The 18959-nt window shown below is 34.6% G+C and overlaps 6 protein-coding genes across 6 annotated transcripts; 3 read left to right on the top strand and 3 right to left on the bottom strand.

Moving 5' to 3' along the window:
* Window positions 1-188: 188 nt before the first annotated feature.
* Window positions 189-563, bottom strand: LOC119676946 (histone H2A). Its single transcript, XM_038088213.1, has one exon. The coding sequence runs from the start codon at window positions 561-563 to the stop codon at window positions 189-191; it is 375 nt and encodes a 124-aa protein (XP_037944141.1).
* A 4947-nt stretch (window positions 564-5510) lies between these two features.
* On the top strand, window positions 5511-5900 carry LOC119676945 (histone H2A-beta, sperm-like). The gene has a single exon (XM_038088211.1). The coding sequence runs from the start codon at window positions 5511-5513 to the stop codon at window positions 5898-5900; it is 390 nt and encodes a 129-aa protein (XP_037944139.1).
* An 8234-nt stretch (window positions 5901-14134) lies between these two features.
* Window positions 14135-14849, top strand: LOC119681809 (histone H1-like). Its single transcript, XM_038095097.1, has one exon. It carries the CDS (start codon window positions 14169-14171, stop codon window positions 14847-14849), a length of 681 nt encoding a protein of 226 aa, XP_037951025.1. The 5' UTR covers window positions 14135-14168.
* Window positions 14850-16378: 1529 nt separating this feature from the next.
* LOC119676944 (histone H4) lies at window positions 16379-16690 on the bottom strand. The gene has a single exon (XM_038088210.1). The coding sequence runs from the start codon at window positions 16688-16690 to the stop codon at window positions 16379-16381; it is 312 nt and encodes a 103-aa protein (XP_037944138.1).
* A 209-nt stretch (window positions 16691-16899) lies between these two features.
* On the top strand, window positions 16900-17433 carry LOC119681614 (histone H3). Its single transcript, XM_038094856.1, has one exon. It carries the CDS (start codon window positions 16996-16998, stop codon window positions 17404-17406), a length of 411 nt encoding a protein of 136 aa, XP_037950784.1. The 5' UTR covers window positions 16900-16995; the 3' UTR covers window positions 17407-17433.
* A 1054-nt stretch (window positions 17434-18487) lies between these two features.
* Window positions 18488-18907, bottom strand: LOC119683860 (histone H2B). Its single transcript, XM_038097727.1, has one exon. It carries the CDS (start codon window positions 18905-18907, stop codon window positions 18536-18538), a length of 372 nt encoding a protein of 123 aa, XP_037953655.1. The 3' UTR covers window positions 18488-18535.
* Between the last annotated feature and the right edge of the window lie 52 nt (window positions 18908-18959).

The following is an 18959-nucleotide window of genomic DNA, read 5'->3' as shown; positions in this document are numbered from 1 at the left end:
TTTTAAAGTATGGCTTGTGTAAGTTAGTAGGGTAGGTATGATAGTATGTACAATATTTATATCAATTGATTTAATGAAATACATTTTCTTTAATAAAATAAATTTTGTCGTCCTGAAAAGGACGGATTAATTGATAGTTAATTCTCCACGTATATGTATTCGTATTTTAATAAATAAAATAAAATAATTTAAGCCTTCTTTTCTGTTTTCTTTGGCAAAAGTACAGCCTGAATGTTTGGTAGTACACCACCTTGTGCAATTGTAACACCAGACAATAATTTGTTCAATTCTTCATCATTACGTATGGCCAACTGTAAATGACGAGGAATGATTCTTGTCTTCTTATTATCGCGTGCTGCATTGCCAGCCAATTCAAGAACTTCAGCAGCCAAATATTCCATAACGGCAGCTAAGTAGACTGGAGCACCTGCACCAACGCGTTCAGCATAATTGCCTTTACGCAATAATCGATGAATACGACCAACTGGAAATTGTAATCCAGCACGATTTGATCGTGACTTTGCCTTGCCTTTAACTTTACCACCTTTACCACGACCAGACATAGTTGAGTTGAGTTTCTAGTAGTTGAGATTTATAAAAATTGGATCTATTTTTTTTTAATGTTGTTGAAAATTGAGTTCGAGTCGGTAAAAGTTAATACCTTGACTCAATTATAGTGGTAGACATTTCTAGATTATGTCCACTGGGTAAATGACGAGTGCTCAATTAATTTTATTGTTTAGTTTAGTTAATAATGGTACGGATGTCCGCGTATCTTCCTGTAGTGTGAATAGGTTGTTGGTGTAGATTTTGCAATAAAGTGTTGTCATGTGCATCTATTGATTTGAATAATTTGAGAGCCCTGTCTTTAATGTATAGTTTGATAGGTGTGATTTTTAGATCCCTTTGAATATCGACATTTCTTATGTACCAGGGAATGTTAAATATTTTTTTAATGGCTATATTTTGACATGTTTGAAGTTTGTTGAAGTTAGTTTTTGAAGTTTTGGAGAAAGCAATGAAGCCATATGATAGCGCCGGACGCATTATCTGGGTATAAAGCAACTTTTTATTTTTGATACTTAGAGCCTTGTTTTTGTAGAGCGGTCGTAAATGGTTTAGCATTGTGTTGATTTTATTTCTTAGATTGTATATGTGCGTGCTCCATTGGAATTTCTTGTCAAATGTAATCCCCAGGTATTTGATGTGGTCTTCCCAGTCTATATCGGTGTCATTTACTTTTAATTTTGGTGGATATTGCCACCGTTTTCTGGTTATGAAAATTGCCTTCGTTTTATCGTTATTAATTTTAATTTTCCATTTTTGGAAGTAAGAAGTGACACAGTCAACATGTTCCTGTAATGTGTTACTGACGTTTAAAGTATTTTTATCAGCATAGAATATACAGGTATCATCTGCATATAGGGCTAGTTTAGATGGTTCTAGCTTTGGAATGTCGGAAGTGAAGAGATTGTATAGGGCTGGAGACAATGGAGAGCCTTGAGGCACCCCTGCTTCAATAAATCTGGGGGTTGATAGATGATTATTGATTTTGACTCTGAATTGTCTTTTATGCATGAAGCTACCAATGATTTTGATGATGTTGAGAGGTAGATTTAGGTCGTACATTTTAGAGATGAGGCCATCGTGCCAAACTTTATCAATCGCTTTCTCAACATCAAATATTATCATGCCCGTCGATTTATTTTCTCTAAGTGCAGATTGGATGTATTGTGTCACTCTTGCCAGTTGTAGATCGGTCGAATGGTTGGCTTTGAAGCCGAATTGTTCGTCCGGTATAAGTTTTAGGCGATTTGTTTCGGTCTGCAGTCTATTTAGAATGACTCTTTCAGCTAGTTTCCCCATAACTGGAAGTAGGCTGATAGGTCGCCAGTTTTGCGGGAATGTGTGGTTCTTGTTGGGTTTCGGGAGCACAATTACTAATGCTTCTTTCCATTTATCTGGAAATTTACCTAACTGTAGCATGGCATTGATTATATTATTAATTATGATGATTGATGCTACAGGCAGATTTTTGATACAGCGGTTACTAATATTATCAGCACCTGGAGCCGATTTTGTTTTGATAGAGTAGATAATGGCTTGCAGTTCTTCGACGCTGCACGGCGAGATAGGTGAATCAGGGATTCTGCTCAAAATGGCTTCCGCTCTTTCTCCAATTAATTCTTCTTCGTCTACATCATCAGAAATGTCATGGTTATCTAAGAATTGTGACTCGAGGGAGTTTGCAAATTCTTCGGCTTTATCCTCATCAGCGAATTTGAGCCCATTGGGACCGTGTATTGGTGGAATTTGAATCTTGTTTTTCAGTCTGAAATATTTGCTGATATTCCAGAAGGCTTTATCACCAGTTTCGAAGCTCATTAGAAATTCGTTCCATTTGTGGTTTTTGAATTCGCGAACCAATTTTCTTATGACATTGGTTTGAAGGTTTGCTGCTCTCTTCAGTGCGGGGTCGTTTGTTCGAAGGGCCCTTTTTCGTAGTCTATTTTTGTTTTTAATTAGGTTTCTAATGAACCTTGGGAGTATAAAATAGTTCTTGGCGCTGATGGATTTTATGGATGAGTTATTGGAGATTGAGTCTTGGATTTTTGAAGTGACTATTTCTATGGTGTTATTAAGGTCTTCTATTGAGTTTATGGGGCTATTGAGGGAATAGTTTTCCATTTCATGACGGAATTGAGTCCAGTTTGTCATCGTTATCACTGGGGGTGGAGATTCGAAAAACATGTTTTCAATAAAGAACAGAACCGGCTTATGATCTGAGTTTAACTCCTCCAGTACTTCGATATGACAATTAGCATCCAAAGATCTTGAAATACCGATGTCAAGTATTCGGGAGGCCCCGTGGCAAAAGTGTGTAGGCTCTGTTGGGCAATGTAATGTTAGTGCCTGTTCTGTGATTAAATTATCTATCTCTCTTCCTGCTCTGTTTGTGCTTCTTTCTCCCCAATCTCTATTGTAAGCGTTGAGGTCGCCCGCAACAAACGTGGGTTCGTCCACATCTAGTAATGAGGATAGATCATTTAGGTACGTGCTGTTGGTTGGTGCTTTATAAACAGAAGATAATTTTAATTGAAAGTTATCTGAGATTATCTTGATAGTGGTAGCTTCGAGAGAGTTTAGATTATTGGTGATGAGATGATGATTGATCGAGTTTTTAATGATTATAGCGGTGCCTCCACCTTGCCTATTTGTTCTGTCCTCCCTGTATGTTATATAATTAGGGATTTTAAATCTGATCCCTGGTTTTAAAAACGTTTCTTGGACCAGGAGAACGTCGATCTTGTGTTCGTGAAGGAAGTGAATTACTTCATCTTTTTGGTTAAAGATGGAATTGGCGTTCCAAGAAACTATTTTAAGATTGAGTGTTGTACTTGTCATTAGTTGGAATTTGGCATTATATGGTGAACCATTTACTGGATCATGTTTGCATCATATAATTGAATTGTTCTTGCATATTAGCAAAAAATTTCTCGAATTGAGCAGCTGGGAGAATAGGGTTTGAAGTTTTTTGTTGTGAAGAAACTTTGGGCTTGGCAATGCTTGCGTATGAAGCCGCAGGTGTCACCTTTGTGTTTATATTGTTGGGCAGGTGGACTTGTTCCTTGATTGTGATCTTCTTGGAGAAGTTGCGAGGATTTTGAGGACAACCCCCATAGCTGGCTGGATGGTCTCCTTTACAGTTAACGCATTTTGGCGTGGCCTCTTTAGGTTTTTTGCATTGTGAATGATGGTGCGAGCTATCGCATTTGACGCACTTGGGGATAGCTTTGCAATTGGTCGCCACATGACCGAATTGCTGACAATTGTGGCATTGAGGAGGGCCCTTCAGCGGGCGCTGAGCTTCAATAGTAACTCTCAAGTGGCAGATGGCACTGAGGTTAAAAATGTTTGATTGATCCTTTGGCAAACGTATTTTTATGAGTTTATTATTATTTTGCCTGGTTCGTAGATAGTGGCATTCCAGGATATTGTATCCTTGGAGTTCCAAATCTTCTTGGATCTCTGACGGACTTAATCCTTCTAGGCCCTTTATAATTATATTTAAATTTTTTTCTTCAGAGAGGAAATGCGTGTGGTATTGTGTATGGTTATTGTTGAAAAATCGTGTCATGTTTCTATGGTCCTCAATGGTCTCGGGAGTGATTTGAATGCCCAGATAGACTGATTTGGCTTCTGAGTATTTAATTTTACGAACTTCAAGTTCCTTACGGATTGTGTTCCATTTGTTGGATTCACGTAAGGTGATTGGTACTACTTTTGGGATTTTCTTGTCAACCGTCTTACCTGCATCATTTTGAAGCTGTTCATCTTGCTGAGATTTCGGATGCTGTTGTTGATGTATGACTTGATCGTTCGACTGCTGAATAGTCTGTTGATGCTGCTGATGATATTGTTGTTGTGACTGTTTGGGTTGCTGCTGTTGAATTGCGACTTGTTGTTGTTGTTTTAGTTGTTTAATTTGGCGTTTGGATTTTACGTCAATATAACCATCATTAAAATCTTGGTCGCACTCCGAGTCTGGAGAGCTGGAGCCCTCCGGGGGGAGAACTATCTCCTCGTCGTTAGCTGGGGAGGCAATTTCCATTTCATCCTCACTTGGGCCTGCTGAAACGCGAGGGGAACTAGGAAGGGATGGCGGAGACACCTTTTTCCTTTTATTAGAACGGGCGAGCTTGGCCACTAATGTAGCGCTTTGGGCGCTTAGCTGGTTCTCCAATTTGGAACACCGCTCTTGAAGTGTTTGAAATTGTTGAAGCAGTTTTGAGTAATTCTCCTGTAGAAGCTCATTAAACTTTTTTAGTTCAATGAATTCCTCAGTGCTGACTGGATTTGGAGTGCAATGATCTTGGGAAATGCTTGGGGGCACTGGAATAACTTCATTATTTGCCATTTCCATCAAATTGCTAATTACAGATGTGCCTTTCAAACTGTCAATGCACAGTTTAAAAAACACTGAACAGTTTGAAACTCACTGAACAGTTTGACAGTCACTGGAAAATCGATTTTGCACCAACAGTTTGAAAGTCACAAGTGACTCTCAAACTGTTACTTGACCAAGTGATAGTCAAACTGTAGTATTGGTGGTATTTTATACCAAGTATTTGGAACTTGAGTGCTTGAATACTTGAGTCTAAAGTACTTGAGAGCTTGAGTGCTTGAGCACTTGAGACTTGAGTACTTGGGTATTTGAATTCTTGAAAAGTTGCGCTAATGTAACTTCAAATAGTTGAGTTGAGTTTCTAGTAGTTGAGATTTACAAAAATTGGATCTATTTTTCTTTTTCAATCGTCCAATCGTCCAATCGTCGAATTCGGCCAGTTTCCGTTTCAATATAAACATTTTTCAAACGAAAGTTTAAAGCAATTTTTTATTTTAAATTGCGTTTAGAAAAAGTATATGAGATAATTTGTCGGCGCCATTAAAAAAAAAGAAAAATAGATCCAATTTTTATAAATCTCAACTACTAGAAACTCAACTCAACTATGTCTGGTCGCGGTAAAGGTGGTAAAGTTAAAGGCAAGGCAAAGTCACGATCAAATCGTGCTGGATTACAATTTCCAGTTGGTCGTATTCATCGATTATTGCGTAAAGGCAATTATGCTGAACGCGTTGGTGCAGGTGCTCCAGTCTACTTAACTGCCGTTATGGAATATTTGGCTGCTGAAGTTCTTGAATTGGCTGGCAATGCAGCACGCGATAATAAAAAGACAAGAATCATTCCTCGTCATTTACAGTTGGCCATACGTAATGATGAAGAATTGAACAAATTATTGTCTGGTGTTACAATTGCACAAGGTGGTGTACTACCAAACATTCAGGTAGCAGGTATTAACCAGTTTTTATACATACGAGTGTGTATGCGTTCCAATTGACTTCCTAGAAATCAGGTTCGCTGTGCCACTATTTTTTAAGAATGCAAGTTTATTATTCAGGGTTAGATAATTGAAGTGTTACCTATTCAAGCGATCACATTATTTTTTTATTGATTCAAATTACAAAAATTTGTGAAAATAATTAAAATTTCACAATCCATTCACTCTAGCTTGATGTGGCCACCTTTTGTCTTGACTATGGCTGTGATCTTCCAGTATTTTGGCCTATTCCTGAATAAAAGCTTTCTTCAGCGTATCGAAACTGGCTTATTTTTTAGTTCTCAACTTGCTCTCCAAATTGGCCCAGCGTAACAACTCCTTTGCTCATTCGAGTTTAACTTTTTGTTGCTTTGGTGCAAGATCTTGTGCCTTGGAACTTTTAAAGCTTTACCTTGAGCTTATTTTGGAAAATGCGTCAGATGCTTCGTTCAGATATTATCGGTTCTTTGGCCATTTGATTAGTACTACGACGTGGATTTCGTTTAAGTCGAGCCTTCACTTTCCGAACCATTTTAGGCAATGTTGCTGTTTTTTTTTTTGTCCACCACTATAGCATTTGGTGACTCTGCCTGAGCTATTATAACGATTTAAGGTACGATACACAAACATTTTATTCACATTGAGATATTTGAGCTCAAGCACAATAGCTAGTTGTAATTTTCCAACCAAATATAATGCAATCACACTTATTTTTTAATTCCATTTCGAATAATATTAGTTCTATAAAACTTAGACGCAAATGCTTGTGGTAACTTGTAAACAATATAAATAGCTGTCATTCATATGAATTTGACGTAGTTGGCAATATCAGTTTGACAAACATATCGCTGTGTAATTTGTAACACTTCAATCGCCTAACCCTTTATATTATTAAGAATTTTTTAATATTTATCATAGATTCGCGTATCAGTAAATAGATACATAAATCTTCGCAGGTAGTATAATCTAAGTTACAATAATATTAATATTATATTTGTTACTAATAAAAATGTACAAAACAAATAACGTTGACAGGCCAATAGCATAAAGTTTCATAATTACCTTTTTGAAACCAAGAACCTGATACAATTATTAAAAAACATTAATATTTATAATATAAAGAAGGAAACATATAAAAAATAATTATTTTTCTTTTAAAAGTTTTGAAATTTATTTATTTATTTACTAAACATCTTATAAAATTTTCACAATGGTAACACCTAATTTATCTCATTAGAAATTCTGGTATGTACCAACAATCGCTGCCATACCGACATAATTGACTATTTCCCCTAAATATACTCGAACTCGCACACGGCCTAAATGTTTACTATTATTATCATAGTTACTATTTCAATATTTTGGTATTGTAATATTTATTATTATAGATAAATTATTTAAAGGTAGAGTTTTTAAAATTTGTATCTGAATTAGTTTTATAAAATACTCTATATTTTATAAAAGATTTATGGCAGTAGATGGAAAACATCCAAAGCCACTGTGTGAGTCTTTAACCTACTAAAACTAGCTCTTAGGAATGACTATGGAAGATTGCAGCCGCAAGTTTATATATATAATTCAGTATCTATTTAAATGTTATCCATATCCATGTTAGTTTATAAAAAAATTCATCTTAAATTTTAACATTTTATGTCGTATATCACTCCTTATAAAAATGTTAGAATACGCACATTTAATTTTAATTTTATTTTAATTATAAAGTAATAAAAAGAACATTTTTTTTAAATATACATATTTAATAAAATACTTATAATAGTCAAAGTTAAATAATTAAATTATAATTATAAAAGAAAAAGTAAAATGATTTCATTCTTATATATTTTTAATCATGTATGTAGATATAATTTTTTTTTATGAATTCTATTAAGTAGGATACGTACAGTTGTTATTCGAATGATATTGAAAACTATAAATTTAATTGCTGATATGTTATTAATAACGTTTATATATAATAATTTTTCACATGATTAAAAATTATTTAAAACTTGTAATAAAATTTTAAAAATAATACGTATAGAAAATCTTAAAACATATCTTAAAGTAAACGAATTCAATGTAACATGTTAACATTATGGATGGATATCTAATCTCAAATAGACACTATTTGATATAATTAAAAGTGATAATCTTATATTCTAATTAAAATACAATATATTTATTTATAATTATTTCTATTAGTGCTTTGAAATTTTAAACTTTTATATAAATTGAGTTAATATTTCAAAATAGGATAAAACATAAGCATTCAAAATGTTAAAACTGACGTTTTTATGCATCTCGTGTTTTATTAAATTTGCATTTATAAATATATGAAATATATAAAACCATATATATAATTTAACAGAGAATTGAATAAACTATTTAATAAATAATTTAATATATAAATTATACAAAAGATAACTTTAAAATATTCTAATTTATTAACAAGTTCAACTATAGATTTACAAAATTTAAAGTTTAAACCAATTTTTATATATTTTATATAATTATAATTAGTATAAAAATGAATGTAATAAAATATTCAATATCTTCTTTACTTAATTTGATTTAAATAATTGTGTTTAATTTACTTGGTCTATTTAAAATTAATAATAAATGTTGAAAAATTTTTTCAAACTCAGTAGAAATATGTATTAATGAAAAATTTTTATAAATGCGCTCTTCTCGGCGCTTCGTACAAAGTGAGCTAAGCTACCATAAAAATGCGAAAAAATATTGATTATTCATTGATTGATTGATGATTGATTCAGTGGATTCGGAAAGAACGGTTGTGTTTTAATACGTGCAATAAAATATTCTACCTGTGTAAACAAACTCGCATCGAATGTACATCTGTTTTAAACATCTGCCTAAAATTTACAACTTAAATTACCTGGAATTCATAAAATATCTAGTTAATGTGATCAAAAAAAAATATAAAGGAAAAATTGTGAACTTAAAAAAAAAAAAAAAACAAATATTATAAATATCTTGTGTTGAACTAAATCATAAAATTTTAAATGAAATTAATATTACATGTGCTCAATCACAAATTCCAAATCTAACAAGTGCTCGTAAATAAATAAACTTACCAAAATTAATTAATTTTCAAGGACATTGTGGAATAATTTAAATATAAAAAAAAAAAGTAATATATACAAAACCACCTCTACTCCCATCATGGACGATGAAGATGCAGAATCGACATCACCACATGTTGAGATACATGCGCGTATTTCCACAAATGCTGCTGGTGCTGATCATCAGTTTCCTGCATCCAACGATGCCACCAATGTAGAATCCAAAAAAATTAACAATAATGATGATCATAAAAAGAAGAAGAAGAAGAAGAGAAGTCATTCTACAAGCTCCGAAGCTGAAAACTTCGTAGAAGGCAAATGGGCTGATATGCGTAAACTTGTCCAGCATCTGCAAGCTGAAGTCGCGAAATACAAGGCAATGGTGGCTGAACTGCTTGAGGCAAAGACTACCCATCCACACCACCACAACGAGGTAATTTCCATCAGCGACACCGCAACACCAGCAGTCGCTATTACACACAACATAGATGATGAAATGGATGCTGCAACAAGCGATGCTGAAAGAGAACATTCTAACCCACCTGAGGACTATATGACCAGTAGCAGCAACTTAAACCAGCCTGCCTACACCATGACCTTCACCAATGGCGACGGCATTCTACCTCCAAACATCTCAATAATGCAACAGTTCCCAACACCTAAGGAAACAGTCGCTCCCAAGATGAAAAATACGGCAACACAGCCCACCAGCAAGCCGATAACAACAACAACAAGGAAAACTCAACAAACTGCCAAGGTCGGTAAGCGAACCATTGCTCCTCCATTATTCGTAGTGTACGACTCCTCTCAAAAGGAGCTAATAAATATGTTATCCCACAAACTGGGCCACAATAAATTTACAATTAATATAAAAAATAAGAATGTCACGCATGTTAGCACCATTACGATGGAAGACTACAACAGCGTTAAAACTTTGCTGAAAAGCAAAAATCTAAATTTTTTTACATACACGCCAGCAAATGAAAAACCTTATACGGTTATAATTAACAAATTGTCACCATCGTATGAGGTGCAAGAAGTCATTGATTATATAAATGACCTCAATCTCAATGTAAATATTTTAAAAATGATCAAACTAAAAAATTTCAGGTGGTTAGTACAGCTGGACAAACAATCAGACATTAAAGAATTTAGAAATATCAAATATATCCTAAATTGTAAAATTAGCTTTGAGGATGCCCAGAAGCAGTGGCCAATTCAATGCAAGAACTGCCAAAGGTTCATGCATGTTGCAAGCAATTGCAACATGCCATATCGCTGTGTCAAATGCGGGGAATCTCACGGTCCCAGCAACTGCACAATGCCCCCTCGAAGCTTAAACACCGAAGTAACTATCACCAAGCACCCAGCAACAGGTGCTTTAACCAAACAGATAGGAATTCCCCCCAAGTGTATAAATTGCAATCAGGTAGGGCATGTAGCCAGTGCCAAATCTTGTCCAAAAAGATTAGAAATAATAAGTAGGTTTGAACAAAGAAAAGTGCCTTCCCTTCCTAAACCTCCTATCTCCACTGTAATGCCTAGTAGCACAGTTAGCAACAAAATATCGTACGCCTCAGCCCTAAAACGATCTCACACCCCACTAGCAACTTCTGGCAGCAAAGTACAGACAATCTTAGCAAGCGAAATGGACAGCGAATGTCACCGTATCTTTGGCAGTAACTTCAGCCAATGTCTGAAAAAAGTTAGTGACTTTGCCAGCAGTTACAAGAAATTAGGCAATGACGATCAAAAATCCCAAGCATTATTTAATCTGTTCATTAATTTGCGCATCCATGACTAAACAACTAAAAAGTATATTCATAAATGTGAACTCCCTAGTTTCCCACAGTAAAAGACATTTGTTTAACCTTTTTTTGCAAAAACACAGACCCGACATTGTTATGGTGGCTGAAACTAGACTAACCCATCGGCACCGCCTTAAGTTCGAAGGGTACAATATCATTCGTACCGATAAATCCATTAAAGGAGAAGTTGGCACAGCCATATTAGTGAAGGAAAGATATAGTCATGTGGTATTTCAAATGCCTACTAATAACATTGAGAGCACAGGTGTTCAGCTAAAATTAACCAATGGAGAGTTGATTAGCTTCGTCGTGCTATACGCAAATCCCAAGATCACAGTAACAGAGGGCGACCTAGACCTACTATATAACAGTCTGAGCACCGAGCATGTAGTGTTAGCAGGAGATCTTAACGCCAAACATAGGGACTGGGGTGGGATGATCTGCAATACAAGTGGTAACAACCTCAGAAAATGGCTTGATAGGATGTGCATGTTACTAATTCCCACTAGCAAACCCACCCGTGTATCCTCGTGTAAATCATACATTGATATCTTTATAATCTCACCTACAGTATCTCCTATCTATCATAGTGGTCTAGGAAATAAACTCAGAACTCTCGACAGCGACTCTGATCACCAGGCTGTTGAGCTAGTGCTCGAAACCTCTGACCTCGAGTTGGCCACTCCTAGGACTGTGCTTAACTATGACAAAGTCAATTGCAAGACGCTAAATAAAGAAATTGATGGACACATCACACCCTACATACTTTCAGCAGATAGAGTAGCAACTAAGTCCGAAATAGACAATTGCATTATTGGTATTAACGGAGTAATCTCCAATGCAATTAGGAAAGCAGTTCCATCAGACGTAGTTAGACGCAGAGGCTTACTTAAACTTCCACAGTATGTTATAAATTTTATCAAAGAGAAAAAGAGGCTTAGGAGAGCTATATGGAGATGTGCCGACCCAGCCAGGAGAAATACTTTAAAAGCCATCAGTAACAACTTAGACATCATCATCACTAACCACATTAGGTGGATCGAAGAAACTCGATGGAATGATAGCTTCAAGAATCTAAAGCCAAATCCTAGAACATTCAGAAACCTCAAAGGGCTCTGTGGCATCAGCAGTTTCAAAGATTTTCCTCCTCTCAGACTAGGTAATGACACAACACTCACACACAATTCAGACAAAGTTGAGGCATTAGCAGATTGTTTCGAGAAGGTACACTATGGTAACAAGCAGATGGGAGACTACCTGTTCGGTGCTCAGGTTGAAAAAGAGGTGAATCTCCTTAGGAATCCTGAAATTCTCACCCAGTTTAGTAACGATAGAACAGCAGATGGATATGCTGTCAGGGACTCAGTTTCTAGTAGGACTCTCCCATGCATCACTGCAGAAGATATAGGGTCTAAAATCAAATCCTTAAACAATAAGAAAAGCTGTGGCCCAGACAATATCCCCAATTTCATATTAAAAAAGACCAGCCAACAATTGTGGAGGTGCCTTGCCATTCTGTTTAATCAAATGTACAACCTGGGCTACTTCCCAGACGCCTGGAAGGTAGCCAGGGTTATTCCTCTGCTAAAAAATGGCAGGGACGCCTCGCATATAAGCAGCTATAGGCCAATCTCACTTCTATCCAATATCAGTAAGCTATATGAAAAGTTCCTTCTGGAAGACCTAGTGACACAACTGACTAACAATCATGTCCTCAAAGACTTCCAATTTGGTTTCAGACGTAAGCTCTCCACACAACACGCTCTAACACTGCTAGCCGACTCAGTCACTAGCAATTTGAACAGGAGAAGAGCTACTATAGCAGTGTCCTTAGATTTCGAAAAAGCGTTCGACACCGCATGGATAGAAGGTATTATTTATAAAATGGTCAACTTATTTGGAATTGATAGACACTTATGCTCAGTAATACTAGACTACCTCACAAATAGGAAATTCTTTGTAAAACACCTAGATAATAGCTCCGAACTAAAATTGGTTGGTGAAGGAGTGCCTCAGGGATCACTGCTAGGCCCCATACTTTATAATGTTCTGTTGGCAGATATTGCAGTAGCTAGTGAGGACGTCAAGCTGTTAATCTATGCAGACGACATACTTCTCCTCGCCTCTAAACCTAGAGCTTCTCAGGCCAACACCTTACTGAATAAAGAACTAGTGCAACTCCACAAGTATTTCAACAAGTGGAAACTGCGATTAAACGTCGCCAAGTGTCAATGCATAATTGTGAAGGGCCTAAAGAAATTCTTACCTCCTGCCACGAAAAAGCACATACCCAATATAGTCATCAATAGGCAGAAAATACAATCCCGTAGCACGCTGAAATATCTAGGTATTACGTTAGATAGTAGGTTCTCTTTCATACCCCATGTAAACGCAGCGCTAGACAAAGCCAGAAAAGCGTTCTTTACCTACTCATCCATTTTTCGCAGAGCCAAATTCCTAAGGCAAGATATAAAAAGAAATTGCTATAAACAACTGGTTAGGCCACTCCTGGGCTATGGCTTCCCGGTTTGGTTCAACATCTCCTCCCACCAGATGGAGAGGCTAAGAAAATTTGAAAGGCACATGCTAAGAAACTGTATCCCTCCAGCAATTAGGCAGCATCACGGAGGGCAGTATCACAATCTGAGCAATAGCTTTTTATATACATATAGCAAAATGGGTAGAATTGACTCCTTTCTGGTCCAAGCAGCCATCAGATTCCTAAATAATATGTCAACCATTAACAACAACTTACTTCACAGTTACCTTGGTAAAGCACACGATATCGTGGCTCCTTTGACAGATAGGTATCTCTCGCCACTGCATCTGGGTATCCTTAACGACAATAACATGCTTTTCGAAAACAATAAATTATTATACTACCATAGAAGAGGTTCCTCAAATGACTTTGTCCGTCCAGTGTACTCCACCGCACAATTCACATTGTAATTAATCTAACCTAGTTAGAAAGAAATATACAACAAAAAAAAAAAAAAAAAATAAATACTAAAAAAACACTGTAAAAAATCTTATAAACTGTATTGTAAATATTGTATATAGTAGGCGTAAGTTAGTTCTAAGGTAGATTTAAGGAAAAAATAACAAACGAGGCTATTTTCTTTTTTAAATAATTTTTTAGAAAAAATAAACTATAACGTAATCAAAGTCTAAAACTCAATCTTATCATACCACTATTATTAATGTAAATTACTCTTAGAAAAATACTTAAGTATGCTAAGATCTAACTGTATATATATGTACAAAATTTAATGTAAATTTCTAGCTTTAAGAAAACTATGTAAGAACAATGAAATTATCAATAAAGCAACATTTTAAAATAAAAAATAAAATGCGAAAAAATATTCATAAGTAAGAATATTACGGAATATTAAAAAGCAAATATGTCTGAAGCTGTTGCCGTTGCAAATACAGATTCTCCAAAGGAGATAACTGCCGTTCCTGAAAAGAAAGTTGCTGTTAAAAAGGCAACAAAAGTAAAAAAACCTTCTGCAGCTCCATCTCATCCATCAACACAACAAATGGTTGATGCATCTATCAAGAACTTGAAGGAACGCAGCGGATCTTCATTGTTGGCAATTAAAAAGTATATAAGTGCCACATATAAATGTGATGCCCAGAAATTGGCTCCATTTATTAAAAAATATTTGAAAACTGCTGTAGCTAATGGCAAATTGATACAAACAAAAGGAAAAGGTGCATCTGGTTCATTTAAATTATCAGCTGCTGCTGCTAAGTCTCCTAAATCGTCTGTCGAGGGTAAGAAAAAGAAGGTGCCATCAGGTGTTACGAAGAAGAAGGTTACTGCATCATCTGCAGGTACTAAAAAGTCAAAGGCAAAGGTATCTGGAGAGAAAAAACCTAAAAAATCTGCGGCAGCTAAGAAGAGTGTTGAAAAGAAAAAAACTGAGAAAGCTAAAGTTAAAAGTGTTAAAAAGATTGGATCTGTTAAGGCTAAGCCAGCTAAACCAAAGTCTACTTCTACAAAAGCTAAAACGGCCGCAAAACCTAAAAAAACTGCCGTTAAAAAAACATCAGTCAAGAAAACTGCTGCAAAAAAATAATTTTAAAAATCAAACTTTAAATTCATCAAAACAGCCCTTTTTAGGGCTACAAAATATGTGTAAAAAGAAGATAAGAAGATTCATTATTTATTTATTTATTTATTTATTTTATAAAATGTTTTAGTATATGGTATACCTATTGCGTTTATTAATGATCGGTCACTAAAGATTGAATAATCACCTATCGAAGTTAGGAATTCAATCCAACTCAGACTGCAGATACTGTAGAGAAGAGAGAAACTGCATACCATGTGCTTGGGTAGTGCCCACTGATGCACAAACGGAATAAACACCTAGGAGGGTATTTCATGGATCATAAATATTCAAGACTAGGAAAGATGGACTTTATATTGTCTTTCATTAAAGAAAACGGACTTGGAGAAACACTCTAACCCGAGTAATGGGCACAATATACCTTGTAGGTCACAGTGCACGATCATTTCTTTTAATAATACCTCATGAATAATATGAAGAAATTCTTTTATTCTGTAATGCGCTATAAATTTAATCTCTAATAAGCAAACAAAAATTCTTTATGCATTTAAAAAAATTATATTCTCTTATTTAGACATTATGTGCAATACTTCACATCATTCTTAAGTTAATAAATATTTATCTTATTCTATTATATTTAATATCCAATTATTTATTTATTATAGTAATGACCATAAAATATTATATATCAAAATATGTCATTTATTTGATGAAATACTCACTTGTATATATTTTATTCACTTAATTTCATTTTTAAATTCTATTTTAAATAAATAAAAATAGTGGTTTATGCTAATTTTATTTATTATTATATAATGCTTCTAATTACACTTGTTAATTTATAACTAACACACCACACTCGGTACTCACTTGCAAGACGCTGCAAATTACTTAAAGATAACTTTAAAATATTCTAATTTATTTCAATAACAAGTTCTTTTATTTCTTTTCTTTATATAATATTGTCATAATTCACTTAATTCATATACGAATTTTTTTCACTTTCATTTTCCCCGGAAGCAGTTTGCTTGTTGAACACTTGGATTTGGATTTGGATTAAGATTAAGATTCAGATTCAGTGTGAGATTTGAATTCACTAAAACCACCTCTTAGGAATGAATGGAGAAAATTTTTGCACCATTGTGCGGAAACTTCAAACTGCAATATCTAACAGTCCGCAAATTACTCATATACGTCAGTTCTATTTATCTTATTCTATAAAAAAATTGAATGAGAATTATAATTAAGCCTGTAAGAAGCTAGTCCACATATATACTGCTAATGTAACAAAGAAATTGAGAATTATAATAATAAATATTTTGTACATTGTTAAACTGATCATTTTAATTATAAATTATACTCGACAGACATCAACCGATCAGGCTAATAATAAATTTTATTTTTTTATAATTTTAGAAAAATACCAACACATATATATGTAAATTTATCTCTTTAAGTGTAAGATTATTTGGGTCCTGAAAAGGACCATTGGGCAATATATTATTGCATTATTAAATCAATAATTGATTATTTGCTTAACCTCCAAAACCGTATAAGGTACGGCCTTGTCTCTTTAAAGCATATACGACATCCATGGCTGTAACAGTCTTCCTTTTGGCATGTTCTGTATATGTAACAGCATCACGGATCACATTTTCCAAAAATACTTTCAATACTCCACGAGTTTCTTCATAAATCAAACCAGAAATACGCTTAACTCCGCCTCGGCGAGCTAAACGTCTGATAGCTGGTTTCGTAATACCTTGGATGTTATCACGAAGAACTTTGCGGTGACGCTTAGCACCACCTTTTCCTAATCCTTTGCCACCTTTACCACGACCAGTCATTTTGTATTTAAATTTTTATAGATATGGTAGAACCGTTCGAATTCAAATTCAAACAATAAATGAAGTGACGACAGATGATTGACGACTATTTATAGAAAATATAAGCACTACGAAAGATATGAAAAATATTGGGTAAAGCAAAACAAAACATAAGAAAACAAAACAAAAAGAATAAGCAATATGAGAAACAATGAATGTTAAAACATGTGAATAGTTGAAACAGAACATCCAGGTATGATGAGAAAATTGAGCTATTCAATTGCGCTATTTTTTAAAATACCATATTGTAACATATCTCATAAATTATGGCTCGTACAAAGCAAACTGCTCGTAAATCGACTGGTGGTAAGGCACCACGAAAACAATTGGCTACCAAAGCCGCACGTAAAAGTGCACCAGCTACTGGAGGTGTGAAAAAACCACATCGTTATCGTCCAGGAACTGTAGCTTTACGTGAAATTCGTCGCTACCAAAAGAGTACTGAACTCTTGATTCGCAAATTGCCATTCCAGCGTTTGGTCCGTGAAATTGCACAAGATTTCAAAACTGATTTACGTTTCCAGAGTTCTGCTGTAATGGCTCTTCAAGAAGCTAGCGAAGCATACTTAGTGGGTCTTTTTGAAGATACTAACTTATGCGCAATTCATGCCAAACGCGTTACAATTATGCCAAAAGATATTCAATTGGCTAGACGTATTCGTGGAGAACGTGCTTAAGATTGGAAGCAATATAATTTTATAAATATACAAAAATCGGTCCTTTTCAGGACCAAAATTATATAAAGAAAAGAGATAAATAAAAATGACATGACTTATCCAGGGTTTGAAATTGCTTGACTATTTTCAATTGCTTATTTTTGACTATGAAAATAAAATAAGCAAAATGTAAATGTAAATGTAAATGCAACAATTATAATAGTAAGTTTATTCAAAGAAAAGAGATAATGATAAATTATATCATATAGATATAGTATAGACATAGCTATTAGAAGTAGCATAATATATATTAATATGTATATGTATCATATGTATACTATTATTAGTATCATATAGTATATCATTAGACATAGAATGTTTCACGTCATAACATTTAATTGAATCAATATGTTTTATTTTTCTTTTGCTGTAAGCAGAAAGCATCAAAAGCCATAATGTAATGTAAATGACTTGAACTTACTAAAAGAACGTTTAAGGAATGAGTTGTAAAAGAGCTCCCATGAAATTGTATGTTTTCAAATTTAAAGCACGAATGCAAATATAGAATATATCAATTTAAAAGCGATGATAGTACTAAGACTGATGATAAGGATTAACACTCGTTAATTCAAGAGTTAACTCTATTTAGCAGGTTATATTATCCATGATCAAAAAACTGTAAGATCGTCAAAACTGACAGAAATTAATTTGTTGATTGAATCATTTATTCACTAACAACCAAACGATAGCTGATAATTCATGAAGAGACTGTCAAAGTTTTTTTTTATTTTTTTTCTTCTATCAGTAGCCTCTTAAAAGAAATATCAAAAACAAAATATATATCATATTTATATTATTATTATGTTGAGGTTAATTGAGTCAGTGCACTTGAGCACTTTTACTTTCTATTAACAATAATCCTTGTCTGGATTATTGTTTATAACTTTATCAGATCTGCGTACCTCCCCGAGGAGCTTGTAACCATTCTGAGATTCAATAACGCGGTGTTGGTAAGCCTGTCAGTTTTCGTAAATAATTTCAGGGCTCTATACATATTTATAATATAGATAAATTATCAACTCAATTGAATATTTTTGTGGCCCTGAAAAGGGCCTTTTGAATAAGTGGTGTTTGTTTGATATAACGCAATTTACTTGGAACTAGTATACTTAGTGACAGCTTTTGTTCCTTCACTAACTGCGTGCTTAGCCAGTTCACCGGGAAGTAAAAGACGAACAGCAGTTTGAATCTCCCGACTAGTAATGGTGGAGCGCTTATTGTAGTGTGCTAAGCGCGAAGCCTCAGCAGCAATACGTTCGAATATGTCATTCACGAAGCTGTTCATGATGCTCATGGCTTTCGATGATATACCAGTATCGGGGTGGACTTGCTTTAACACTTTATAAATGTAGATAGCATAGCTCTCCTTCCTCCTGCGCTTCTTCTTCTTATCGTTTTTGGTTATATTTTTCTGAGCCTTTCCATCTTTTTTGGCTGCTTTTCCGCTAGTTTTTGGTGGCATGATTTCTGATTTTAAATTTTAATCGTCGATTTGGGGCAATTTCCGTTTCTAT

Source organism: Teleopsis dalmanni, chromosome 2 (assembly GCF_002237135.1).
Source record: "Teleopsis dalmanni isolate 2A chromosome 2, ASM223713v2, whole genome shotgun sequence".
Classification (NCBI taxonomy): Eukaryota; Metazoa; Arthropoda; class Insecta; order Diptera; family Diopsidae; genus Teleopsis; species Teleopsis dalmanni.
Note: the sequence above shows the minus strand (reverse complement) of the source record. Positions and strands in the feature narration are given on the sequence as shown.